Genomic DNA, 18823 nt, shown 5'->3' with positions numbered 1-18823 from the left:
CTCTTTGTTGTTAATTCAGTGCTAAATCAGTTGATTATAAAAATTCTTCAGATTATATCATCTGAACACTTTTTGTGTTTATATCAATCAATCTTTATACTAAAATATTTAAATTTAACACTAATCCAGAGTGGATTAGATCTAATTTGGTGAATGTTTTTACAGTGTAACACCAATGTCACTCTGGATTATTGTTAATTTGAACACTTTTGACTTGTTTCTGTGACGTGACGACTGACACATTGTTGAATTTAACGCTAATCCACAGTGGATTTAATCTAATCTGGAAGATTTGACTGAGTTTTATCTGAATTATTCTTTTTTATTGTATTTAATTGCGATGTTTTGCGTGTTTTTGAGAGTGAACACAGTTTGTGCGTCGACGTCACTTTGACTCAAGTGTTTAATCTCATTTAATCCCTCTCTCTCTCTCTCTCTCTCTCTCTCTCTCTCTCTCTCTCTCTCTCTCTCTCTCTCTTATCTTCCTGCTTCATGATGTTTGTTTTTTTTTCTTGTTGACAGTGAAAACACATGTGAGAACTGTGTGGACTCCACTCCAAACCAAATCCTCTTTAGCGTCACTATCGTGGACTTTAATCTAATCTAATCCAGTCTCGTCTTCACACGGTTTGGGTTGTTTTTATTTATTTATTAATTTTTTTGTTGTTTTCTCACAAACTGAGGAGAAGAAAAAAAAAAAAGGGAAAAGAGAGAAAATCTCTGTCAAAATGGCCAAAGCTGATAAATCCAGATAAATCCAGATAATCTCTTCAGTCCACAGATCTTCAGCAGCACACTGTAAAAAAAACACAGATAATCTGTGTAGCATGTAAATATGGATTAAACTTTAAAGGTCGGAGCTCGTTTCTCGGTCAAATTTGATTTATTTATTTATTTATTTATTTATTTATTTATTTATGATGTTTCACATTTAAAATCCAGCGTTTCTATCAGGGGTTCCCAAACACTGGGGCGTGGACCCACACACGGGTCACGTGGGATTTTATTTGGGTCCCAAAAACAAATTTGGAGAATTTCGCCAAAATTTTAGTTAAGATTTATATTTTATGTGTAAAATTGTAAAATTAATATAAAAAAAACATTTTCAGACAGGAAAAAAAACACAAATTTGAGATTTCAGGACATTTTTTTTCTATTTTTAAATATTTTTTGAAGTTTATATTTGCAGTGAATTTTTTATTTATTTATAGAACTAAACAAAAATATGTCATTGTTGACCTTTGACCCTTTGGCTGCTGTAACCAGTAAATTTCCCCACTTTGGATTAAATGTAACCCCATTGTTTTTTACAGTGTATTTAAATATAAATATGCTGCTGCTCTGACAGACACTTGAGTCTGCTTATGCTAAGCTAACACACACACACACACACACACAATCAGTATGCTAATAAAGGTTAATGTGTCTGAGACGCTCAGAGTTAAAGCTCAGTTTGTGTAGTTTTGAATATTCATGTCACTCATTGTTTATTATCATCATCATCATCGCGGCGGCGGCGTGTTAGCTCGTTAGCTCGTTCATGTTCTGCACACATTATTAATGAGGATCTAATCTGTGGATGTGAAGAAGTATCAGTCACAAAACTGCATCTAAACCTGATTTTTAGGATGATTTATTATGAAATAAAAGCTCTTTTTATGTGCGTTAAACCCTTAACTATTACAGACTGTGGATGAAAGTAGAAAATAAGTTTAATTTTGTCATTTAAGCAGGAAATAAAACGTCTATGTCGAGGTTCATTTGCTCATTTATGAGTGAAATGTCGGAGAATAAATCACAACAAAACACATGAAGGTGAAACTGTTTTATTCTTTATTTCGAGATAAAACACAATAATAACACAAATAAAAATGTCATTTACGTCAATGAGACACTTTTTCCGCGAATAAATGAAGTGTTTATTTCAGTATTTGATGAAAAAACACATTTAGAAAGCGTCTTAAAACAGATTTAATAATATTAATAACAACATGAATAATAATAATAACTCTGTCGCTTTTTCAACTCTTTCTTTCCGAACGTTAACTCTTCATCGTCGTCTTCGTCGTCTCTGAGAAGACGAACGTTGATCCAGATCCGACCGACGATTCCGCCGCTATTTTTAACGCTCGCTAATTAGCGCGACTTTAATTTCTGCTCCAGACGAACCACGGGGGGGTTAACACACACACACACACACACACACACACCTGCTAATGACGAGTGTGTGTGACAGAATCCTGAACTTTGAGACAAAAGTGTGACATCAAACAAACACCTTTTTTTTTAAATTTTATTATAAAATATATTTCCGTTTTGAGTTTTTGTCGTGAAGAAAAAAGAAAACAGGAGAAACAGGAAGTTTGTCGTGGAAAAAAAAACAGTTTAAAAGGTTTAATTTAATTAATTATTCATGAATTATTGGACGCCGTTTGTTTCCTCAGACAAAACTTTATTGATCCAGAGCCAGATCGACACCAGTGTGTGTGTGTGTGTGTTCTGTTGCTATGGCGATGAACGGAGCCTATTTAAAGTGACGCTGTGCAACTTTCACGTACACAGGAAACAAACTCCCAACGCTCCGGAGTTCAGTTTGAACTTCCTGTGTCGCAAACACCGATTCCACGTCAACGCAAAGAAAAAAAAAACTCACTTTTTTTGTGAAGATGTTATCGACCAAGACGAAGGAAAAAGTCGACGGTAACCGTGGCCTCAACTCAACAGGAAGTCGGCCATTTTGAATTCCGGCGTCCATTTTGGCGATTTGCACCCTAAGGTGGATTCACACAGGACTAACATCATCACATCATACAACATTTATGTTAAAAACTAAGGTCTATAAAGCAGAAGAAAACACATGTTTATATCATTTATAATTAAATCATTATCATCTTCATCCTTTTCTCAAAAAAACTTCCTCCTGCTTTAAAAGAAAAATGTCTAAAAATAACATTTTCACTTCTTAAAGAAACTCTCTGTGCTCAGGGCTGAGCAGATATTTGTCCACACACACACACACACACACACAGGGGCGGGGTGTGTCAGCGGCGCCCCCCGCAGGTGACTTTTCTCCGTCTGTCCTCAGAGAAATGAGTCGCACAGAGAATTGTTCCAATATCTGCAGCAGAAGAAAGAAAGAGGAATTAGTTTTTACTGCTCCGAGCTGAAACAATATGAGCTGTGTGTGTGTGTGTGTGTGTGTGTGTGTGTGTGTGTGTGTGTGTGTGTGTGTGTGTGTGTGTGCGTGCGTGTGTGTGTGCGTGAGCGTGTGTGTGTGTCATCTCTGGAACTCTCTTCAGAAAAGATTTCAGTGTAAAAGTACCAGAGAGTCCAGCGGTCAGTGAACTCATCGTTTAACATCATCACAGACATTTCAAAATAAAATGAGCTGAAATAGTTTGTGACTGATTTAATATTAAAAACAAACAAAAGAAAAAAAAAACGAACAAAAAAAACTATTATTATTATTTTTCAATGAGATAAACAGCGTTTATATAAAATACTGACACTTTTGGTGTTGGTGGACAAAAGTGTGACTATAGGAAATGAATGGGTGAGATTATTTAAACACAACAACACAAAAAACACACAACACAACAACATAACCAACACAACACAAACAACACAAAAACATAAACAACACAACACAAACACCAAAGTCACTCACTCTCCCACACCAAAGTCACTCACTCTCCCACACCAAAGTCACTCACTCTCACACACCAAAGTCACTCACTCTCCTCACACCAAAGTCACTCACTCTCCTACACCAAAGTCACTCACTCTCACACACCAAAGTCACTCACTCACTCTCCCACACCAAAGTCACTCACTCTCACACACCAAAGTCACTCACTCTCCCACATCAAAGTCACTCACTCTCACACACCAAAGTCACTCACTCACTCTCCCACACCAAAGTCACTCACTCTCACACACCAACGTCACTCACTCTCCCACACCAAAGTCACTCACTCTCCCACACCAAAGTCACTCACTCACTCTCCCACACCAAAGTCACTCACTCACTCTCCCACACCAAAGTCACTCACTCTCACACACCAAAGTCACTCACTCTCTCTCACACACCAAAGTCACTCACTCTCCCACACCAAAGTCACTCACTCTCTCACACCAAAGTCACTCTCTCTCTCACACCAAAGTCACTCACTCTTTCACACCAAAGTCACTCACTCTCTCACACCAAAGTCACTCACTCTCTTTCGTCGTCAAAGGTCAGGAGGTCAAACTTCACACTGGTCGCTAAAGATCACTCGCTCGTCTGTCGCCGTCTCAGCGGTCGCTCGGCGCCGCGGTTTCCCGAGGACGAAGGTCAGTGGAGACAAAGTCGTCGTCATCATCATCATCATCATCCTCCATCACTCCATCACTGCTGGGTATGAATTAGCATCATTAGCATCGTGATGATGAGCGTTACCGTGGAGACGCAGACTCAGAGGTTAGAGGAGGTCAAGTCAACTTTGGGTTTAGGAGGAAACTTCCCGAGGAGGAGAGGAAACAAGAGAGGAGGAAACAAGAGGGGAGGAAACAAGAGAGGAGGAGGGAGGAGAGGAGACGAGGAAAGGACGAGAAGGAAAGTTAGGTGATGTAAAAAGGTAGAAAGAGGAGGAGAGAGGAAATAAGTGAGAGGAGACGAGAAGATGAGGCAGGAGGAGGAAAGGATGTAGAACGTGAGAGGATAAGGAAGGGTAGAAAGGAGACGAAGAGGAGCTTCCCTTCTCTGTCTCCTTTACTCCACCTTCCCTCCTCCCTCGTCTCCTCTGACCTCTCTGCTCCTCTGTTTCCTCCCTCCTCACATCACCTGACACCTCCTCGCTCTCCCACAGCTGCTCCTGACAGCTCTGCTCCTCCTGCAGGAGGAGACACGGAGGTCACATGACAGCTGCTCCAGGAGGAGGAGGAGGAGGAGAGAGAGGAGGAGAGAGAGGAGGAGAGAGAGGAGGAGAGAGAGGAGGAGGAAGAGGATAGAGAGGAGTAGGAAGAGGAGGAGGAGGACAGAGAGGAAGAAAAGGGGGGGAGAGAGGAGGAGGAAGAGGAGGAGGAGGAAGAGGTGGAGGAAGAGGAGAGAGAGAGAGGAGGAAGAGGAGGAGGAAGAAGATAGAGAGGAGGAGGAGAGAGAGGAGAGAGAGGAGGAGGAGAGAGAGGAGGAGGAAGAGGATAGAGAGGAGGAGGAAGAGGAGGAGGAGGACAGAGAGGAAGAAGAGGAGGAGAGAGAGGAGGAGGAAGAGGAGGAGGAGTAAGAGGTGGAGGAAGAGGAGAGAGAGAGAGGAGGAAGAGGAGGAGGAAGAAGATAGAGAGGAGGAGGAAGAGGAGGAGGAGGACAGAGAGGAAGAAGAGGAGGAGAGAGAGGAGGAGGAAGAGTAAGAGGTGGAGGAAGAGGAGAGAGAGAGAGGAGGAAGAAGATAGAGAGGAGGAGGAAGAGGAGGAGGAGGACAGAGAGGAAGAAGAGGAGGAGAGAGAGGAGGAGGAAGAGGAGGAGGAGGAGGAGGAAGAGGAGGAGGATGAGGAGGATGAGGAGGAGGAGGAAGAGGAGGAAGAGGAGGAGAAGGACAGAGAGGAAGAAGAGGAGGAGAGAGAGGAGGAGGAAGAGGAGGAGGAGGAGGAGGAAGAGGAGGAGGATGAGGAGGATGAGGAGGAGGAGGAAGAGGAGGAAGAGGAGGAGAAGGACAGAGAGGAAGAAGAGGAGGAGAGAGAGGAGGAGGAAGAGGAGGAGGACCAGCAGCTCCTGTGTCTCTGTGAGCTAAAATCACTGGTTTTCTGTATGGGCTTTGGTGTGGGAGAGTGAGTGGAGTCTAATGAACTCGTTCTGACTCTCATCAGTTTCTCATAATAACTTTAACTGAATCTCATGTTTCAGCAGCATTTTTTCGCCTCCAAACGTTGATCTGCATCAACATGACACGGTCAAGTGTATTCGCCGCTGGTGGCCATCGTGGAGCGATGTGGACGCCGCGTTGTTCTGTGGTTTGAAAGAGAAAAGAAACACACACACACACACACACACACACACACACACACACACACACACACACACACACACACACACACACGACTGCGGGCGCTGTGTGAAATGTTAAAATGGAGATTAGCTCGGGCTAACGCAGAGCGCTCGCTTACAATGATTAAACATCGCGTCCTGCATTTCAATGGGAACACTTGTGGCTGCGAGCGCTGTGATAAGGTCCATGCACACACACACACACACACACACACACACACACACACACACACACACACACACACACACGCACACACACACACACACACACACACTCGCACGCATACACTCACACTCGCACACACACTCACACACACGCACACACACTGACACACACACACGCAAGCGCACACACACGCACAAACACACATGCACACGCACGCACACACACACCCACCCACACACCCTCTCTCGCTCTCTCACACACACACACACACACACAAAGAGAGCGACAGCGCCACCTTCCTTTGACAGACTGTATTTTATTGTAAAGCTCTAAAGACGGAGTAAATTTTACAGGATTTCGTTTCTCTTTGATTTGCTCAGCAAAAATAAAAAAAAAACACGTGAGATTTTTCTTCTTCGTTCAAATTGAAAACATGCGAATGCAGATTTTTTTTTTTCTTTAAAAAAACAAACAAAAACAAAAACAACGACAGACGTCGTAAACAAACGTCCGCCGAGAAAAATACAAACCGACAAAGTTCAGGGAAATAAATAAACCAAAGAAACAAAAGTGTTAGAACGCAACAAAGTCAATGTAAAAGCATTAAAGCGCGTGAATGACTGGAGGGGGCGCTAGCGTTCCTCCGCTCGGACTCTGTCGCTCCTACGTTGAATAGATCCTACGATACTTTAGACGATATAATCCTACAGGTTTCACGGTCAAATGTCCTTCACGTCGTTTTGAATATATAGATTTTTTTTTTTCATATTCATGTTTTTTTGTTTGTTTGTTTGTGTTTTTTTGTTTGTTTTTGTTGTTGTTTTTTTTGTTAAAAACCTACACTTGCATGTACATAAAACTGTACGAAAAACAAGGCGTCACTATCGTTGTTCCTATATATATATAAATATAACCGACCAACAGTTAGCTACAAACATGGACTTCCTGTCAAGACAAACGTGATTGGGCAGTTTTTTTACGTTGTTTTTCTTCTTCTTCTAATTAAAATACGATAAAAAAAAAAAATTTCGAACAAAATTCTAAAATATTAGCCTTTTTTTTTATAAAACAAAAATGTAAACTTTCTATACGCGTGTCGTTACATTTCGATAACCGTCAAATAACCTACGACACCTTTTTCAACGTTTATTTTTCTCGTGACGACTTTTGCGAGAAAAAAAGTCCAAAAATTCGTTTTTTGTGTCCAAAGAAAATTTTATCTGAAAATCGTGTTATGATTAATACAAATTCTTCATTTGTCCAAAGTGCTTTTATTTTGTTCGCAGAATTATTTTTTCTTTAAAAACTGTATTTTTATTATTATGTTTTTATTTAAACGCAACAACGAATAATTTTAGATTTTTTTTTCCCAACAAGATATTTTTTTTGCGATATTTTTTTTGCGGGGAGAAAAAACCTTAAATGAGCGATTCCCAAAGTGGGAACCGTGGCCCCCTGGTGGACAACAAAGGTGCCTGCAGTAGCTTTAAATAATTTGAAAAGTTTTTTAAATTTTGTTACTTTTTAACTATCAGTAAAATATGTTGAATATACTGTAAAATCTGGTAATTCTATATGTCGATGACGATGTGATATTTAAGAAGCTTTTTTTGTGATTTGAAATTCAAATGTCTTTTTTTTTGCCTATCTTTTTTTTTTAAATAAATCATTTGCTTGTAAATATTTGACCCTGTTGTTTTATCTTTGTGTTTTTTGGGTCACATGAGTTTTTTTTTTAATCTGGGAATAAGTGACTAAATTCATGTGTTCATTATTTTTCCACATTTTTAAACCTTTAAGGTAAAAATACGAGATTTAAATTTCTGAGTTATTTTAAAACTTAAAGGAACCGAAAACACAGAATCCAGTCCAATCCAGTCCGGTCCAGTCCGGTTCAGTTCAGTTTAGTCCCGTCTGGTCCGGTCCAGTTCAGTTTAGTCCAGTCCAGTTTAGTCCAGTCCGGTCCAGTTCAGTTTAGTCCCGTCTGGTCCGGTCCAGTTCAGTTTAGTCCAGTCCAGTTTAGTCAAGTCCGGTCCAGTTCAGTTTAGTCCAGCCCGTCCAGTTTAGTCCAGTCCAGTCCGGTCCAGTTCAGTTTAGTCCGGTCCAGTTCAGTTTAGTCCGGTACAGTACAGTCCAGTCCGGTCCAGTTAAGTCCAGTCCGGTCCAGTTTAGTCTAGTCCGGTCCAGTTCAGTGCAGTCCGGTCCAGTTCAGTGCAGTCCGGTCCAGTCCAGTGAGCCCGCTGAGAAAACATCATTTACGTTGTCTGGTAAAATCAAAGAAAACAAAATCAAATAAATCAAATAAAACAGCACAGACCATAATATTCACACAGCAGTTGATTCAAAACAACGGCGAATACAAGAGAAACGTATAATATTTATAAAGTTGTCTTTGTCTCATGCCTCAGTTTAACACACACACACACACACACACACACACACAACCCGCCAAAATAAAACACACTCTGAACTCCACCGTCACGTGATTTTCACGTCGGAACAAAAATCTGCTGCCCGTCACAATAAAACGTCGTATCGCGTTTTTTCCAGAGTTTGACGTTACGTCAAATTTTACATCAAATTTTTTTGGTCCAATAACTCTTAAGAGAGAATATTTGTCCAAAGAAAGAATCGTAGATTTATTGATCGCTGAAATTAAGAATTGTTGAGTCGTTTTGTAAAAAGTTCGGGTTTTTTGAATTTCGCCAAATGACGTGAAAACGTGATTTTCACATCTTTGCTAAAGTTCAAATATTTGAATGCGGAGATTCTTCCGATATTTCCTCGCGTTTGCTAGTTTTACTTTCACTATAATAAAACGCTAATTATCCTGTCGCCAAAATTGCTAAATTTAGCTTCTTTTGTGGATAAAGAAATTCAAACGTAAACATCGTTAATCTCGTTTAATATCGTTAAATGTACGAAAATCACGTTTTGTTTTTCTTTGACAGAATTTTTGGACGTAACTTTAAAACAACGTCATATTTCGTTAGCTTCGACTTCTTCGTGACGTAAAAAAACAACAAAGACGACACGAGCAGCACAGACTTGTTCCGACGTCGTCGTCGTTTGTCGTAAAGACGGAGGGAAAAGAAGACGATGAGTTCACTGAGTCGTCGTCGATGGAAACGGTTAAATTGAATAATACGTTAAAAAACAAAACAAAACTCAAAGCATCTGCGTTTGATTGACAGCTGCAACGACGACGCAATTCATCCAGAAACGAGACGAGCTTTCAGAGAAGAGAGAACAGAAAACACCTGGAAACCTGGTTTTCTTGGCCTCTGGGGGGCAGTGTGACACAATATACACAAATATACTGTACATATATATGGAATCTGGGAGAAAAGAATGAAAACAGAACGTCCAGGATTATAAACATGGACAGAAAAACGTCACCAGAGAAGAAGAAGAAGCACAGGTGAAGCAAAAAGACAGTTTTAAAAAATTATTACCGAATTGCCCTCAGGGGGGCGCTAAAGAGCTGCTACTGCAACCATTTATTATATCACATCCAACCGTTTCTGTAAAGACACGTTCTTTAAATCTGTGGTTAGCATTAGCATTAGCATTAGCCACAGGGGAGGAGTCACTTATGAGCAGTTATTAACGGAATTATTTAGCGACAAAACAACGCAAAAATTAGCTTCATATAAACATCACATAAAAAATGTCACAAATTTCGGGAAACAGAAATTCTTTCGTGACCAAAAGTAACGTAAAAAATTAGCTTCATATATATGGAGAAAATTAGCTTAAACAATAAACAATTGTGAGTGAATTGTGGAATAACTGACATTAGTGAAGGTCTTTGAACGCAGCACGTTACAGGTTCACGATCCCGTTTGCGACAAACGTAAATATCTGTGTTTCTGAATTCTTCTGATATTTTCGAGCCGTTTCTATTTCTCTCCTCTTTTTAAACCTCTCTCTCTCTCTGAAGAATCGACGTACTGGAGCTTTTTTCTTCCTCAAACTCAGTGGTAGGTTAATTAGAGTCAGAGATTAAAGATCAAAGGTTAAACTGACGCTGATTCACCTCCTCTCTCTTTAACACGACTCAGCACAAAAACAGCAGCCGCACACCTGGGAGTCCAGAGGGGGCGGGGCCAGAGGGGGCGGGGCCAGAGGAGGACAATGTTATTTAATCTGGAGATTATTTCAGTAATCTGACAACTTTAATTTATCTGAAGGTCAATCATCAAAAACATCGTTATAAAAGGTTTAAAAGACAAAATATTTCACTGTTTTCTTGTATTTTATGAACCAAACTGTTAGAAACATAAGAGATAACCGAGCTCCTGATTGTGATTTTATATCTCTGTAAACTCACGGCGCCTCCGATTGGCTCCTCGCGGACGAGCGTTTTTGAAAAATAGTAACAATTAGCGACAATAACGAGCCTCAGGTCGTAAATTAGCCTGGAGAGCGACGTTAGCGTTAACGTGAAGCCTGCACAGGTGTCGTTAATCCTGCTGGCTTCCTGTTAGCGCCACGGGGGGCACGCCGCCGCCACCGCCGCCACCGCCGCCACCGCCGCCACCGTGTCCCCCCCCCAACATCTCCGCCGCATGAAGCTAACAAATACTTTAACAAACAGCACTTGTGCTAAACGGCGAGCGGCGTCACGCTGAGGAAGTAAAGAGGAAGGAGCTAACAAGAGAGAGAGAGAGAGAGAGAGAGAGAATAAAACACACAGCGGGGGAAACAATTGACACACACACACACACACACACACACACACACACACACACACACACACACACACACACACACACACACACACACACACACAAGACGAGCGCTGACAGCTGTTCCTCGAGCCTCTGACTCTTTAACTGTTTTTAAATCTTCTGTGGACGCCGCGGGGGTTCAGCGGCGACAACGCGAGCCTCGCAGACACACGACCGGACGCTGGAGCTCCGCCCACTGGACTACGTTGAGTATACGGCGAGTTCCCGATACACGGGAAGTCGGACGTGAGAGCGACGTCAACTCTACAGTGTTGAGAAGACGCAGGAATCCAGCCCGGAATCCAATGTCCGGGTTTTCTTCAACTCCTAGCTTTATTTAAGGTTTTTAAAAATTAAATCGTAAATACATGTTGTTGTTTAGGGGCCGCTGTGGTCGCTTAGCAACGACAGAAGCGAGACGTACGTCGACTCTGAGTTGAGAAGAGTCGGGGATCCATTCTGGAATCCTACGTCCGGGTTTTCTTTAACTCCGAGCTTCTTTTTTTTTCGATTTTAGCGAAGAATGAAGAGATAAAGTGAAATGAAGGTAAATGCGAACAAAGACCAAGTTAACGAGTGAAGATTCGGTAAAAACGGGAATTGAAAACGTCGCAAAAACGAGTTCAACTTTGAACGTAGCGACAGACTTTGGCGAATATGAAGTTAAGAATTTGCAGATTTCCGCCTCAAAATGTCAAGAAAGTGAGGAGTGATGTTACAGTTTTAGCGATAAGCAAAGATCGCAGTATTTTCATCAAAGGCTCTGTTTTTAATTCGTTAAAACTCTGGCAAACTCTCAGACTTTACGAAAAGATTAAGAACTTGTTTAAAACGTGCAAATTTGTTCCGATGTAGCATGTTTTTGCGAACATTCTTTATGGATAATAACGTAGCGACAAATTTACAACCAAATCTAAGAAATTCCCGACCCAGACTTTGTGAATCCCCTGTGGTCGCTTAGCAACGACATAAACTCACATGTGACCGACTTCGTACGAAACCAAAAACTAGCGTAAATATTCACGATCCCCTGATTTTTGTTTCATTTATGTTTTTGTGGAACCGGATTATTAATCGACACTGAATTGTTTTGTGCTCCCCAGATTATGAACTTAGTGCAGTGCAGGATGTGACCTCTAGGGGTCGCTAACACAACAAAAAAACTGCAGTTTTAACTTCACCAGGCTTCTCTTTTTAGCTCCGATCGTCTTCTTCCGTCTCCGTGCTTTAGTTTCACAAACGTTCACATCGAGTTTTTCATTTCACGGCTAACGCGAGCGACAACATCGTGAATATTAGCATCTTTTATCGGACTCACTCACTCACTCTGTTTCTCTGCTTCTGGATGAATTGCTTCTTCTTCTGCACCTCAGAATGTTTCTGCTCCAGAGAAAGAACTAAATAATAATAATAATAATAATAATAATAACAATGATCATAATAATAAAAGCGTCTTTATAACTCGGCACCGTCGGTGATGCGCTTAGAGTCCAGGTTCCTGCGTTTGCGACGTTAGCGGCTAACGTCGTCGTCGCCGTCGTCCTGCTCTTGTACGGAGGTTTTCTCCTCTCGTCCTCCGTCAGTGTCCGATGTATTTACAGCTCTGTACACCGAAGAAAAGACCGAAAAATACCGAAACCGAAGAAAATCCAACGAGCGGGGGGAAAAAAAAGCCGTGCGTTGTCGCTAACGTCCGTCTGTGCGTCCGTCGCTCGGATTCGGCTCCGCCCAGAAAAAAAAAATCTTCAGTTTTCTCCAACGACAACAAAAATAATCCAAACTGAGGATAAGATTAGCATGACACAGAATATTTAAGTAGGATTTACACAAAGATCCTCCCCTTTTCTCTCCCGCCCCGCCCCCAAAAACTGTTTTTTCTTTTTTTTCCGTTTTCCGACAAAAACGCACGAATAAAAAGAGAAAAAAAAAAATCCCATAAATTATCACAACGATGTGTCGTAGTTTACATTCCGAGTTTCTATTTTACATTTGATTGTTTTTTAAGAGGTGGGTGTAGGAGGGGGGGGGGGCGTGGCAGTGGGCAAAGTGGGCGGGGTCTAAAGCCTTGTACAGACGATGCAGTTATAAAAACAGAGAGAAAGGCCGGGGGGGGAGGTTGGGAGGGGCGGCACTGCGAGTAATAGGCACAGGGGGGCGACAGTGAGCAGGTGGGGATGAGCCGGGTTTGGCGGCGGCGGTGTTGGTGTAAGTGGGTGTGGTTTTAAGGTGAGGGGGGGCGGCGCCCTCACAGGTAGATCTCTCGTTTAGACGCCTGGCCGGTCGGGGTGGTGGCGGAGTGATACTCCACCGCCTGACTCAGCGGAATCTCCTCCATCCCACAGTCTTTCGCAGACGAGTCTCCGCCGCCCGGGTAGGCACTGCTGTACGGGGTCATGAAGCGCATGTTGGCCACTTTGGAAGCGACGCCGCCGCCGGCGCCGGCGCCGCCCACGCCGACGACGCCGCCGCGCTCCTCCGTCATCAGGGCCTTGGGGCTGCCGTTAGCCATCAGCGCCTCCTGGCCGTCCATCTCCTGGTAAGGCACGAAGGTGGAGAGCTGGGGGGCGTTCTTGGCGCTGACCTTGCGGGTCGGCGACGGCTGACCGGGCATCCAGCACGAGTCCGAGTGGCCGAACTCGGTGCACTCGCGCGTGCAGTTACCGGTCATCGCCACGTCGGGGAGGGGCCTGAGGTCTGCGGAGGGAAGAAGGAGGTCGAGTTAGCTGGAAACAACAACAACAACAACAACAACAACGTCTGGGGATGATACGGACACGTGATGATGAGCGAGTGTTTTGTTTTTGACCACAAGGGGGAACCAAACTCCGCGGCAACGCAACAAGTATGACTACGACTGGACGTTAGTTGTACGAAACAAGAGTCAAATAGATAATGTGGTTTACACACACTTACGCACAAAAACTGCGATAAAAACTAGTGCTGTCAAACGCACGTTAACGCACGACGCGTTTCCATGGCGACTGACCGTAAAAAGACGCACGTGACTCCCGATTGTTAAAATTAGTCTCCAAAGTAACGCTAAACTTTAAAAACAGAGGCACACATACGCAGTACACAGGTATGCTAACGTTATTTGTTAGCGCTGCTCTTTTCCTTAAATAAAACAGAGCACTCCAGTTCGACTATAGCCGCGCTAACGGCGCTAAAAGGAGCTAATGCAGCTAACCGGTAAGCGGTGCCTGGACTCACTCACTCTCCCACACCAAAGTCCATAGAGTAAACCAGTGATTTTAACATCACAGCACACAGGAGTTCACAGGAGTTGTTGATCCACTGCTGCCTCCATCACTAAGTTCAAACGTCTAATTTTTAAAATTTGGCTTTTAAAATATTTAATTTAGACATACTTCAGTGACACAAAGTGACCACACGAGGCAGCAGAGGACCAGCAGCTCCTGTGTCACCGTGAGCTAAAATCACTGTTTTTCTCTATGGACTTTGGTGTGGGAGCGTAGATCGATTTACAAATGTTTGTCAGACTTTCATAAAGACTTAAAGTCAATGCACACCGCTGAGTTCACGCTCGACAAATTCAGAGAAAATATAATTTCACCTGGAGATGACGACGACGACGACGACGCTAACGTGTTTCTGCCTCTAATTTAATCAGTTTTTTTTATTCTCTTTGTCTCTATTTTACCGTGTATTATGTGTATTATTATTACTTGGTGCGTTCTTGCATATAGATGATTGTTTGTGCTCGGCTCGATTTTATCCTTTACAAAACAATTTCCTCTCGGACGAAAAGGCGAGGAAGTGGAGTCGATAGTGAGCAGATTGTATTTGACAGCCGGCAGAGTGTGTGTGTGTGTGTGTGTAAATATCTGCTTTTTGTTTCCTTTAAAACCCACAAATGTGTGTGTGTGAGAGAAAGTGGTGTCACACTTCAGCTGCAAACAGGCTGATTAAAGCTGTCATTATCCCTTTATCCACACACAGGCCCCTCTCTCTCTCTCTCTCTCTCTCTCTCTCTCTCTCTCTCTCTCTCTCTCTCTCTCTCTCTCTCTCTCTCTCTCTCTCTCTGTGTCTCTGAGAAAAATTAATTAAAGCTCAGTGCGTAGTTTTAAAGTCACTAATAGTTCAGCGGCGTTGGTTTAATCTGAGGCAGAAAAGGCTGAAGCTGAGCGTGAAACAGGATCAGAGAAAAAACAGAAGCAGCTCAGGTTCGTTAAAAACCGTAATTATGACGCACAAACAGACAATTAACACAAAAATAACAACATTATGGGCTTTTTTTCTGACTGAGGGAATAGAATATATGTCAGATTAAGTCTACGGTATTTTTAAGAACATGTTCACGTCTTTATTTCACTGTTAGACAGACTTTAACAACAGGAAACTGAAGTTTGTAAACCACTCACTCTCCCACACCAAAGCCCATAGAGTAAATCAGTGATTTTAACATCACAGCACACAGGAGTTCACAGGAGTTGTTGTGTGGGAGAGTGAGTGACTTTGGTGTGAGAGAGTGAGTGACTTTGGTGTGGGAGAGTAAGTGACTTTGGTGTGTGAGAGAGTGAGTGACTTTGGTGTGGGAGAGTGAGTGACTTTGGTGTGAGGAGAGTGAGTGACTTTGGTGTGGGAGAGTGAGTGACTTTGGTGTGGGAGAGTGAGTGACTTTGGTGTGGGAGAGTGAGTGACTTTGGTGTGGGAGAGTGAGTGACTTTGGTGTGGGAGAGTGAGTGGTTTACAAACTTCAGTTTCCTGTCATTTGAGCTCTTTATACTTCAGATTAAATCTACGACGTCTTTAAGAACACGTTCACGTCTTTATTTCACTGTTAGACAGACTTTAACAACAGGAAACTGAAGTTTGTAAACCACTCACTCTCCCACACCAGACCCCATAGACAAAATCAGTGATTTTAACATCACAGCACACAGGAGCTGTTGAATAACTTGAAGAACGGTGACTTCAACACCACAAGTTCAAATGTCTAATTTTGTAAAATTTGGCTTTTAAAATATTTAACTTAGACATACTTCAGTGACACAAAGTGACCACACGAGGCAGCAGAGGACCAGCAGCTCCTGTGTCCCTGTGAGCTAAAATCACTGGTTTTCTCTGTGGGCTTTGGTGTGTTTCTGTCAGGTTTTAAAGCGATGTCGTGTCTACAGCGTTTGACGGATCAACGTGAATTTTTCGTGACAGGTCGGTGATCGGTCAAGTGTGTTCACATTTAATTTAGGTAAGAATCCGCCCACTGATGACATCACAACAGACAAGAACGTAACGTAAAGCGGTTCTTGCACAGTTGCAGAAAGTTCTGGTGGATCCGGTATAAACGTATTTTAAAGACGCTTTAACACTCGCTCACGGTCTGAAATAAAGCTTTTACGCGTCGTCATCACTTTTTCTTCGCCGTTGTCGTCAGGAGTGAAGTTAGTGAAGTTAGTGAAGTTCACTGCTGCTGACGTCAGGTTCACACAGAGAGAGAAGAATAAAAAACACTTATTCAACTCATGACTGAACGTTAGTGCAGACGAAGCTGCTTCTGCACAGGAAACACTCTCACAACCTTAAATCCAACAAAATACTAAAGAAATAAATAAATAAGTGAATAATCTGAGGACACGACTCAGCACTGACTGGGATTAGAGAGAATACATCGTCCACCTGTGATCACATGACTGAGGAGGAGGAGGAGGAGGAGGAGGAGGAGGCCAATGGATTTCTATTATACATGAGGAGGAAGAGGAGGAGGATGAAGAGAAGGAAGAGATGGAGGAGGAAGAGGGGGAGGAGGTGGAAGAGAAGGAGGAAGAGAAGGAGGAGGAAGATTGAGGAGGAGGAGGAAGAGAAGGAGAAAGAGAAGGAGGAGAAGAAAGAGGAGGATGAGGAGGTGGAAGAAGAGGAGGAAGAGGACGAGGAGAAGGAAGATGAAGAAGAGAATAGAAGGAGGAGGAAGAGGAGGAAAAGAGAAAGAGGAAGTGAAGGAAGAGGAGGATTGAGGAGGAGGAGGAAGAGAAGGAAGAGGAGGACGAGGAGGTGGAAGAAGAGGAGGAGGTGGAAGAGGAGGAAGAGAAGAGAAGGAAGATGAGGAAAAGAAGTAGGAGGAAGAGGAGGAAGATTGAGGAGGAGGAGGAAGAGAAGGAGAAAGAGAAGGAGGAAGAGAAGGAGGAGAAGAAAGAGGAGGATGAGGAGGTGGAAGAAGAAGAGATGGAGGAGGAAGAGAAGGAAGATGATGAAGAGAAGGAGGAGGAAGATTGAGGAGGAAGAGAAGGAGGAGAAGGAAGAGGAGGATGAGGAGGTGGAAGAGAACGAAGACGAGGAGGAAAGGGAAGAGGACAAGGAGGTGAAAAAAGAGAAGGAGTTGAAGGAGGAGGATGAGGAGAAGGACACTTACACACATTTACTTTACGTTAACATTAGTTATTCTTGATTTTACGTTTATTTTCCTCCATCTTTTATTTCATCAAAAACAAAACAAACCTGATTGTGATTCACAGAATAATAATAATAATAATAATAATAAAAACAGGATAAATCAAATGTGTCTGTGAAAATGACTGTTGGTGTTTGTTATTCCCACAAAACACAACAACACAACAACACTGTCCTGAGGCGACAGAACTCCTGAGGCTGAGAATAAAAAATACAAGTCAAACCTGCTCCTCAATCCTGCAGCTGAATTATAATCTGTCACATTAAACTATAGATGTTCACGTGTTATTTAACGTTGTTATAATCAGAGTGAACCTGAAGCCTGAGGCAGCAGATCAGTGTCATGTGACCACGGTTTGTTCACCGTCATCGTTTTAGATGGAAAATGAAATAAAAATCAAAAGAAAACCATCTCAATCTCAAAGACTTTTATTTTGAAAGTGCTTTCAGAGTCTTTCCACTGGATTTTATACCAATAAAAGGTCAAGTTTAAGTCTACGATGTGTTTAAGAACATGTTCACGTCTTTATCTCACTGTTAGACTGAAGTTTCCATGTGAAGCTAAAATCACTGGTTTTCTCTATGGACTTTGGTGTGGGAGAGTGAGTGGTTTACAAACTTCAGTTTCCTGTTGTTAAAGTCTGTCTAACAGTGAAATAAAGACGTGAACGTGTTCTTAAAGACGTCGTAGACTTAAACTGACGTAGATTTTATGAACTACGTCTTTTGCTAAGTGGCTAAAAAGTTGTTTTTCTCTGTCTCCTCACAGGCAGCCATTTTGTTTTCCCACAGAGCGAGGTTAAGTGTATCAGGCTATATGCTAACATGCTAAAGCCGAATTATAGTTCAAGTTGTTGGGCATGGATGCTAACATTAGCAGCTAGCACCAGAGGTGACACAGTAGCTCCTGTGTCCACGCGAAGCTAAAAACCACTGATTTTCTCTGGGGTTTGGTGTGGGGAAGGTTTACGGTCGACGAAATTCGAGTTTCCTGTTGTTAAAGTCTGTCTAACAGTGAAATAAAGATGCGAACGCGTTCTCAAAGACGTCGTAGACTCAAACTGACGTAGCTTTTACTTTGTGTTGCAGAATTACAGCGGCAGCAGTGACTTAATGTTCTCCATCAGTGACTTAATGGAAGTTTTAAAAGTTCTGCTGTGACCCTCTGGAGAAGTAAAGTGCTATCTGTTCTCACTCTCTCTCTCTCTCTCTCTCTCTCTCTCTCTCTCTCTCTCTCTCTCTCTCTCTCTCTCGTAGCCGCGGTGAAGCTTAGCGTCGTAGCGTCGTCTTCAAGGTTCCCTCACATTAGCCCAGGCCGTTTAAAACCACGCAGCCTTTTTTTCTTCCCCCATCTTCACTCCTGAGTTCCTGTTAACCCCGAGGGCCGCCTCGCTCGCCCCCGACGGCCTCTCTCTCTGCATAATACACTCCACTACCTTGGTCGCCGCCGTCTTCTTTTTTTTTTACGGTCAAACTAATTAGATTTCAGAGTCCTCACTC

The 18823-nt window shown here is 42.6% G+C and overlaps 1 protein-coding gene across 1 annotated transcript in view; it reads right to left on the bottom strand.

The window, feature by feature from the left end:
* Window positions 1–13163: 13163 nt before the first annotated feature.
* LOC310941067 (protocadherin-1-like) overlaps window positions 13164–18823 on the bottom strand; it is a gene marked incomplete at both ends in the record, with an annotated part of 164652 nt that continues 158992 nt past the window's right edge. The window contains one exon of the mRNA XM_083906146.1: window positions 13164–13612. Coding sequence (XP_083762272.1) covers window positions 13164–13612 — 449 coding nt within the window. The remainder of the gene's footprint in view (window positions 13613–18823) is intronic.

The sequence above is a fragment of the Microchirus variegatus genome (genome assembly GCF_963457635.1).
Source record: "Microchirus variegatus genome assembly, chromosome: 19".
Taxonomy (NCBI): domain Eukaryota; kingdom Metazoa; phylum Chordata; class Actinopteri; order Pleuronectiformes; family Soleidae; genus Microchirus; species Microchirus variegatus.
Note: the sequence above shows the minus strand (reverse complement) of the source record. Positions and strands in the feature narration are given on the sequence as shown.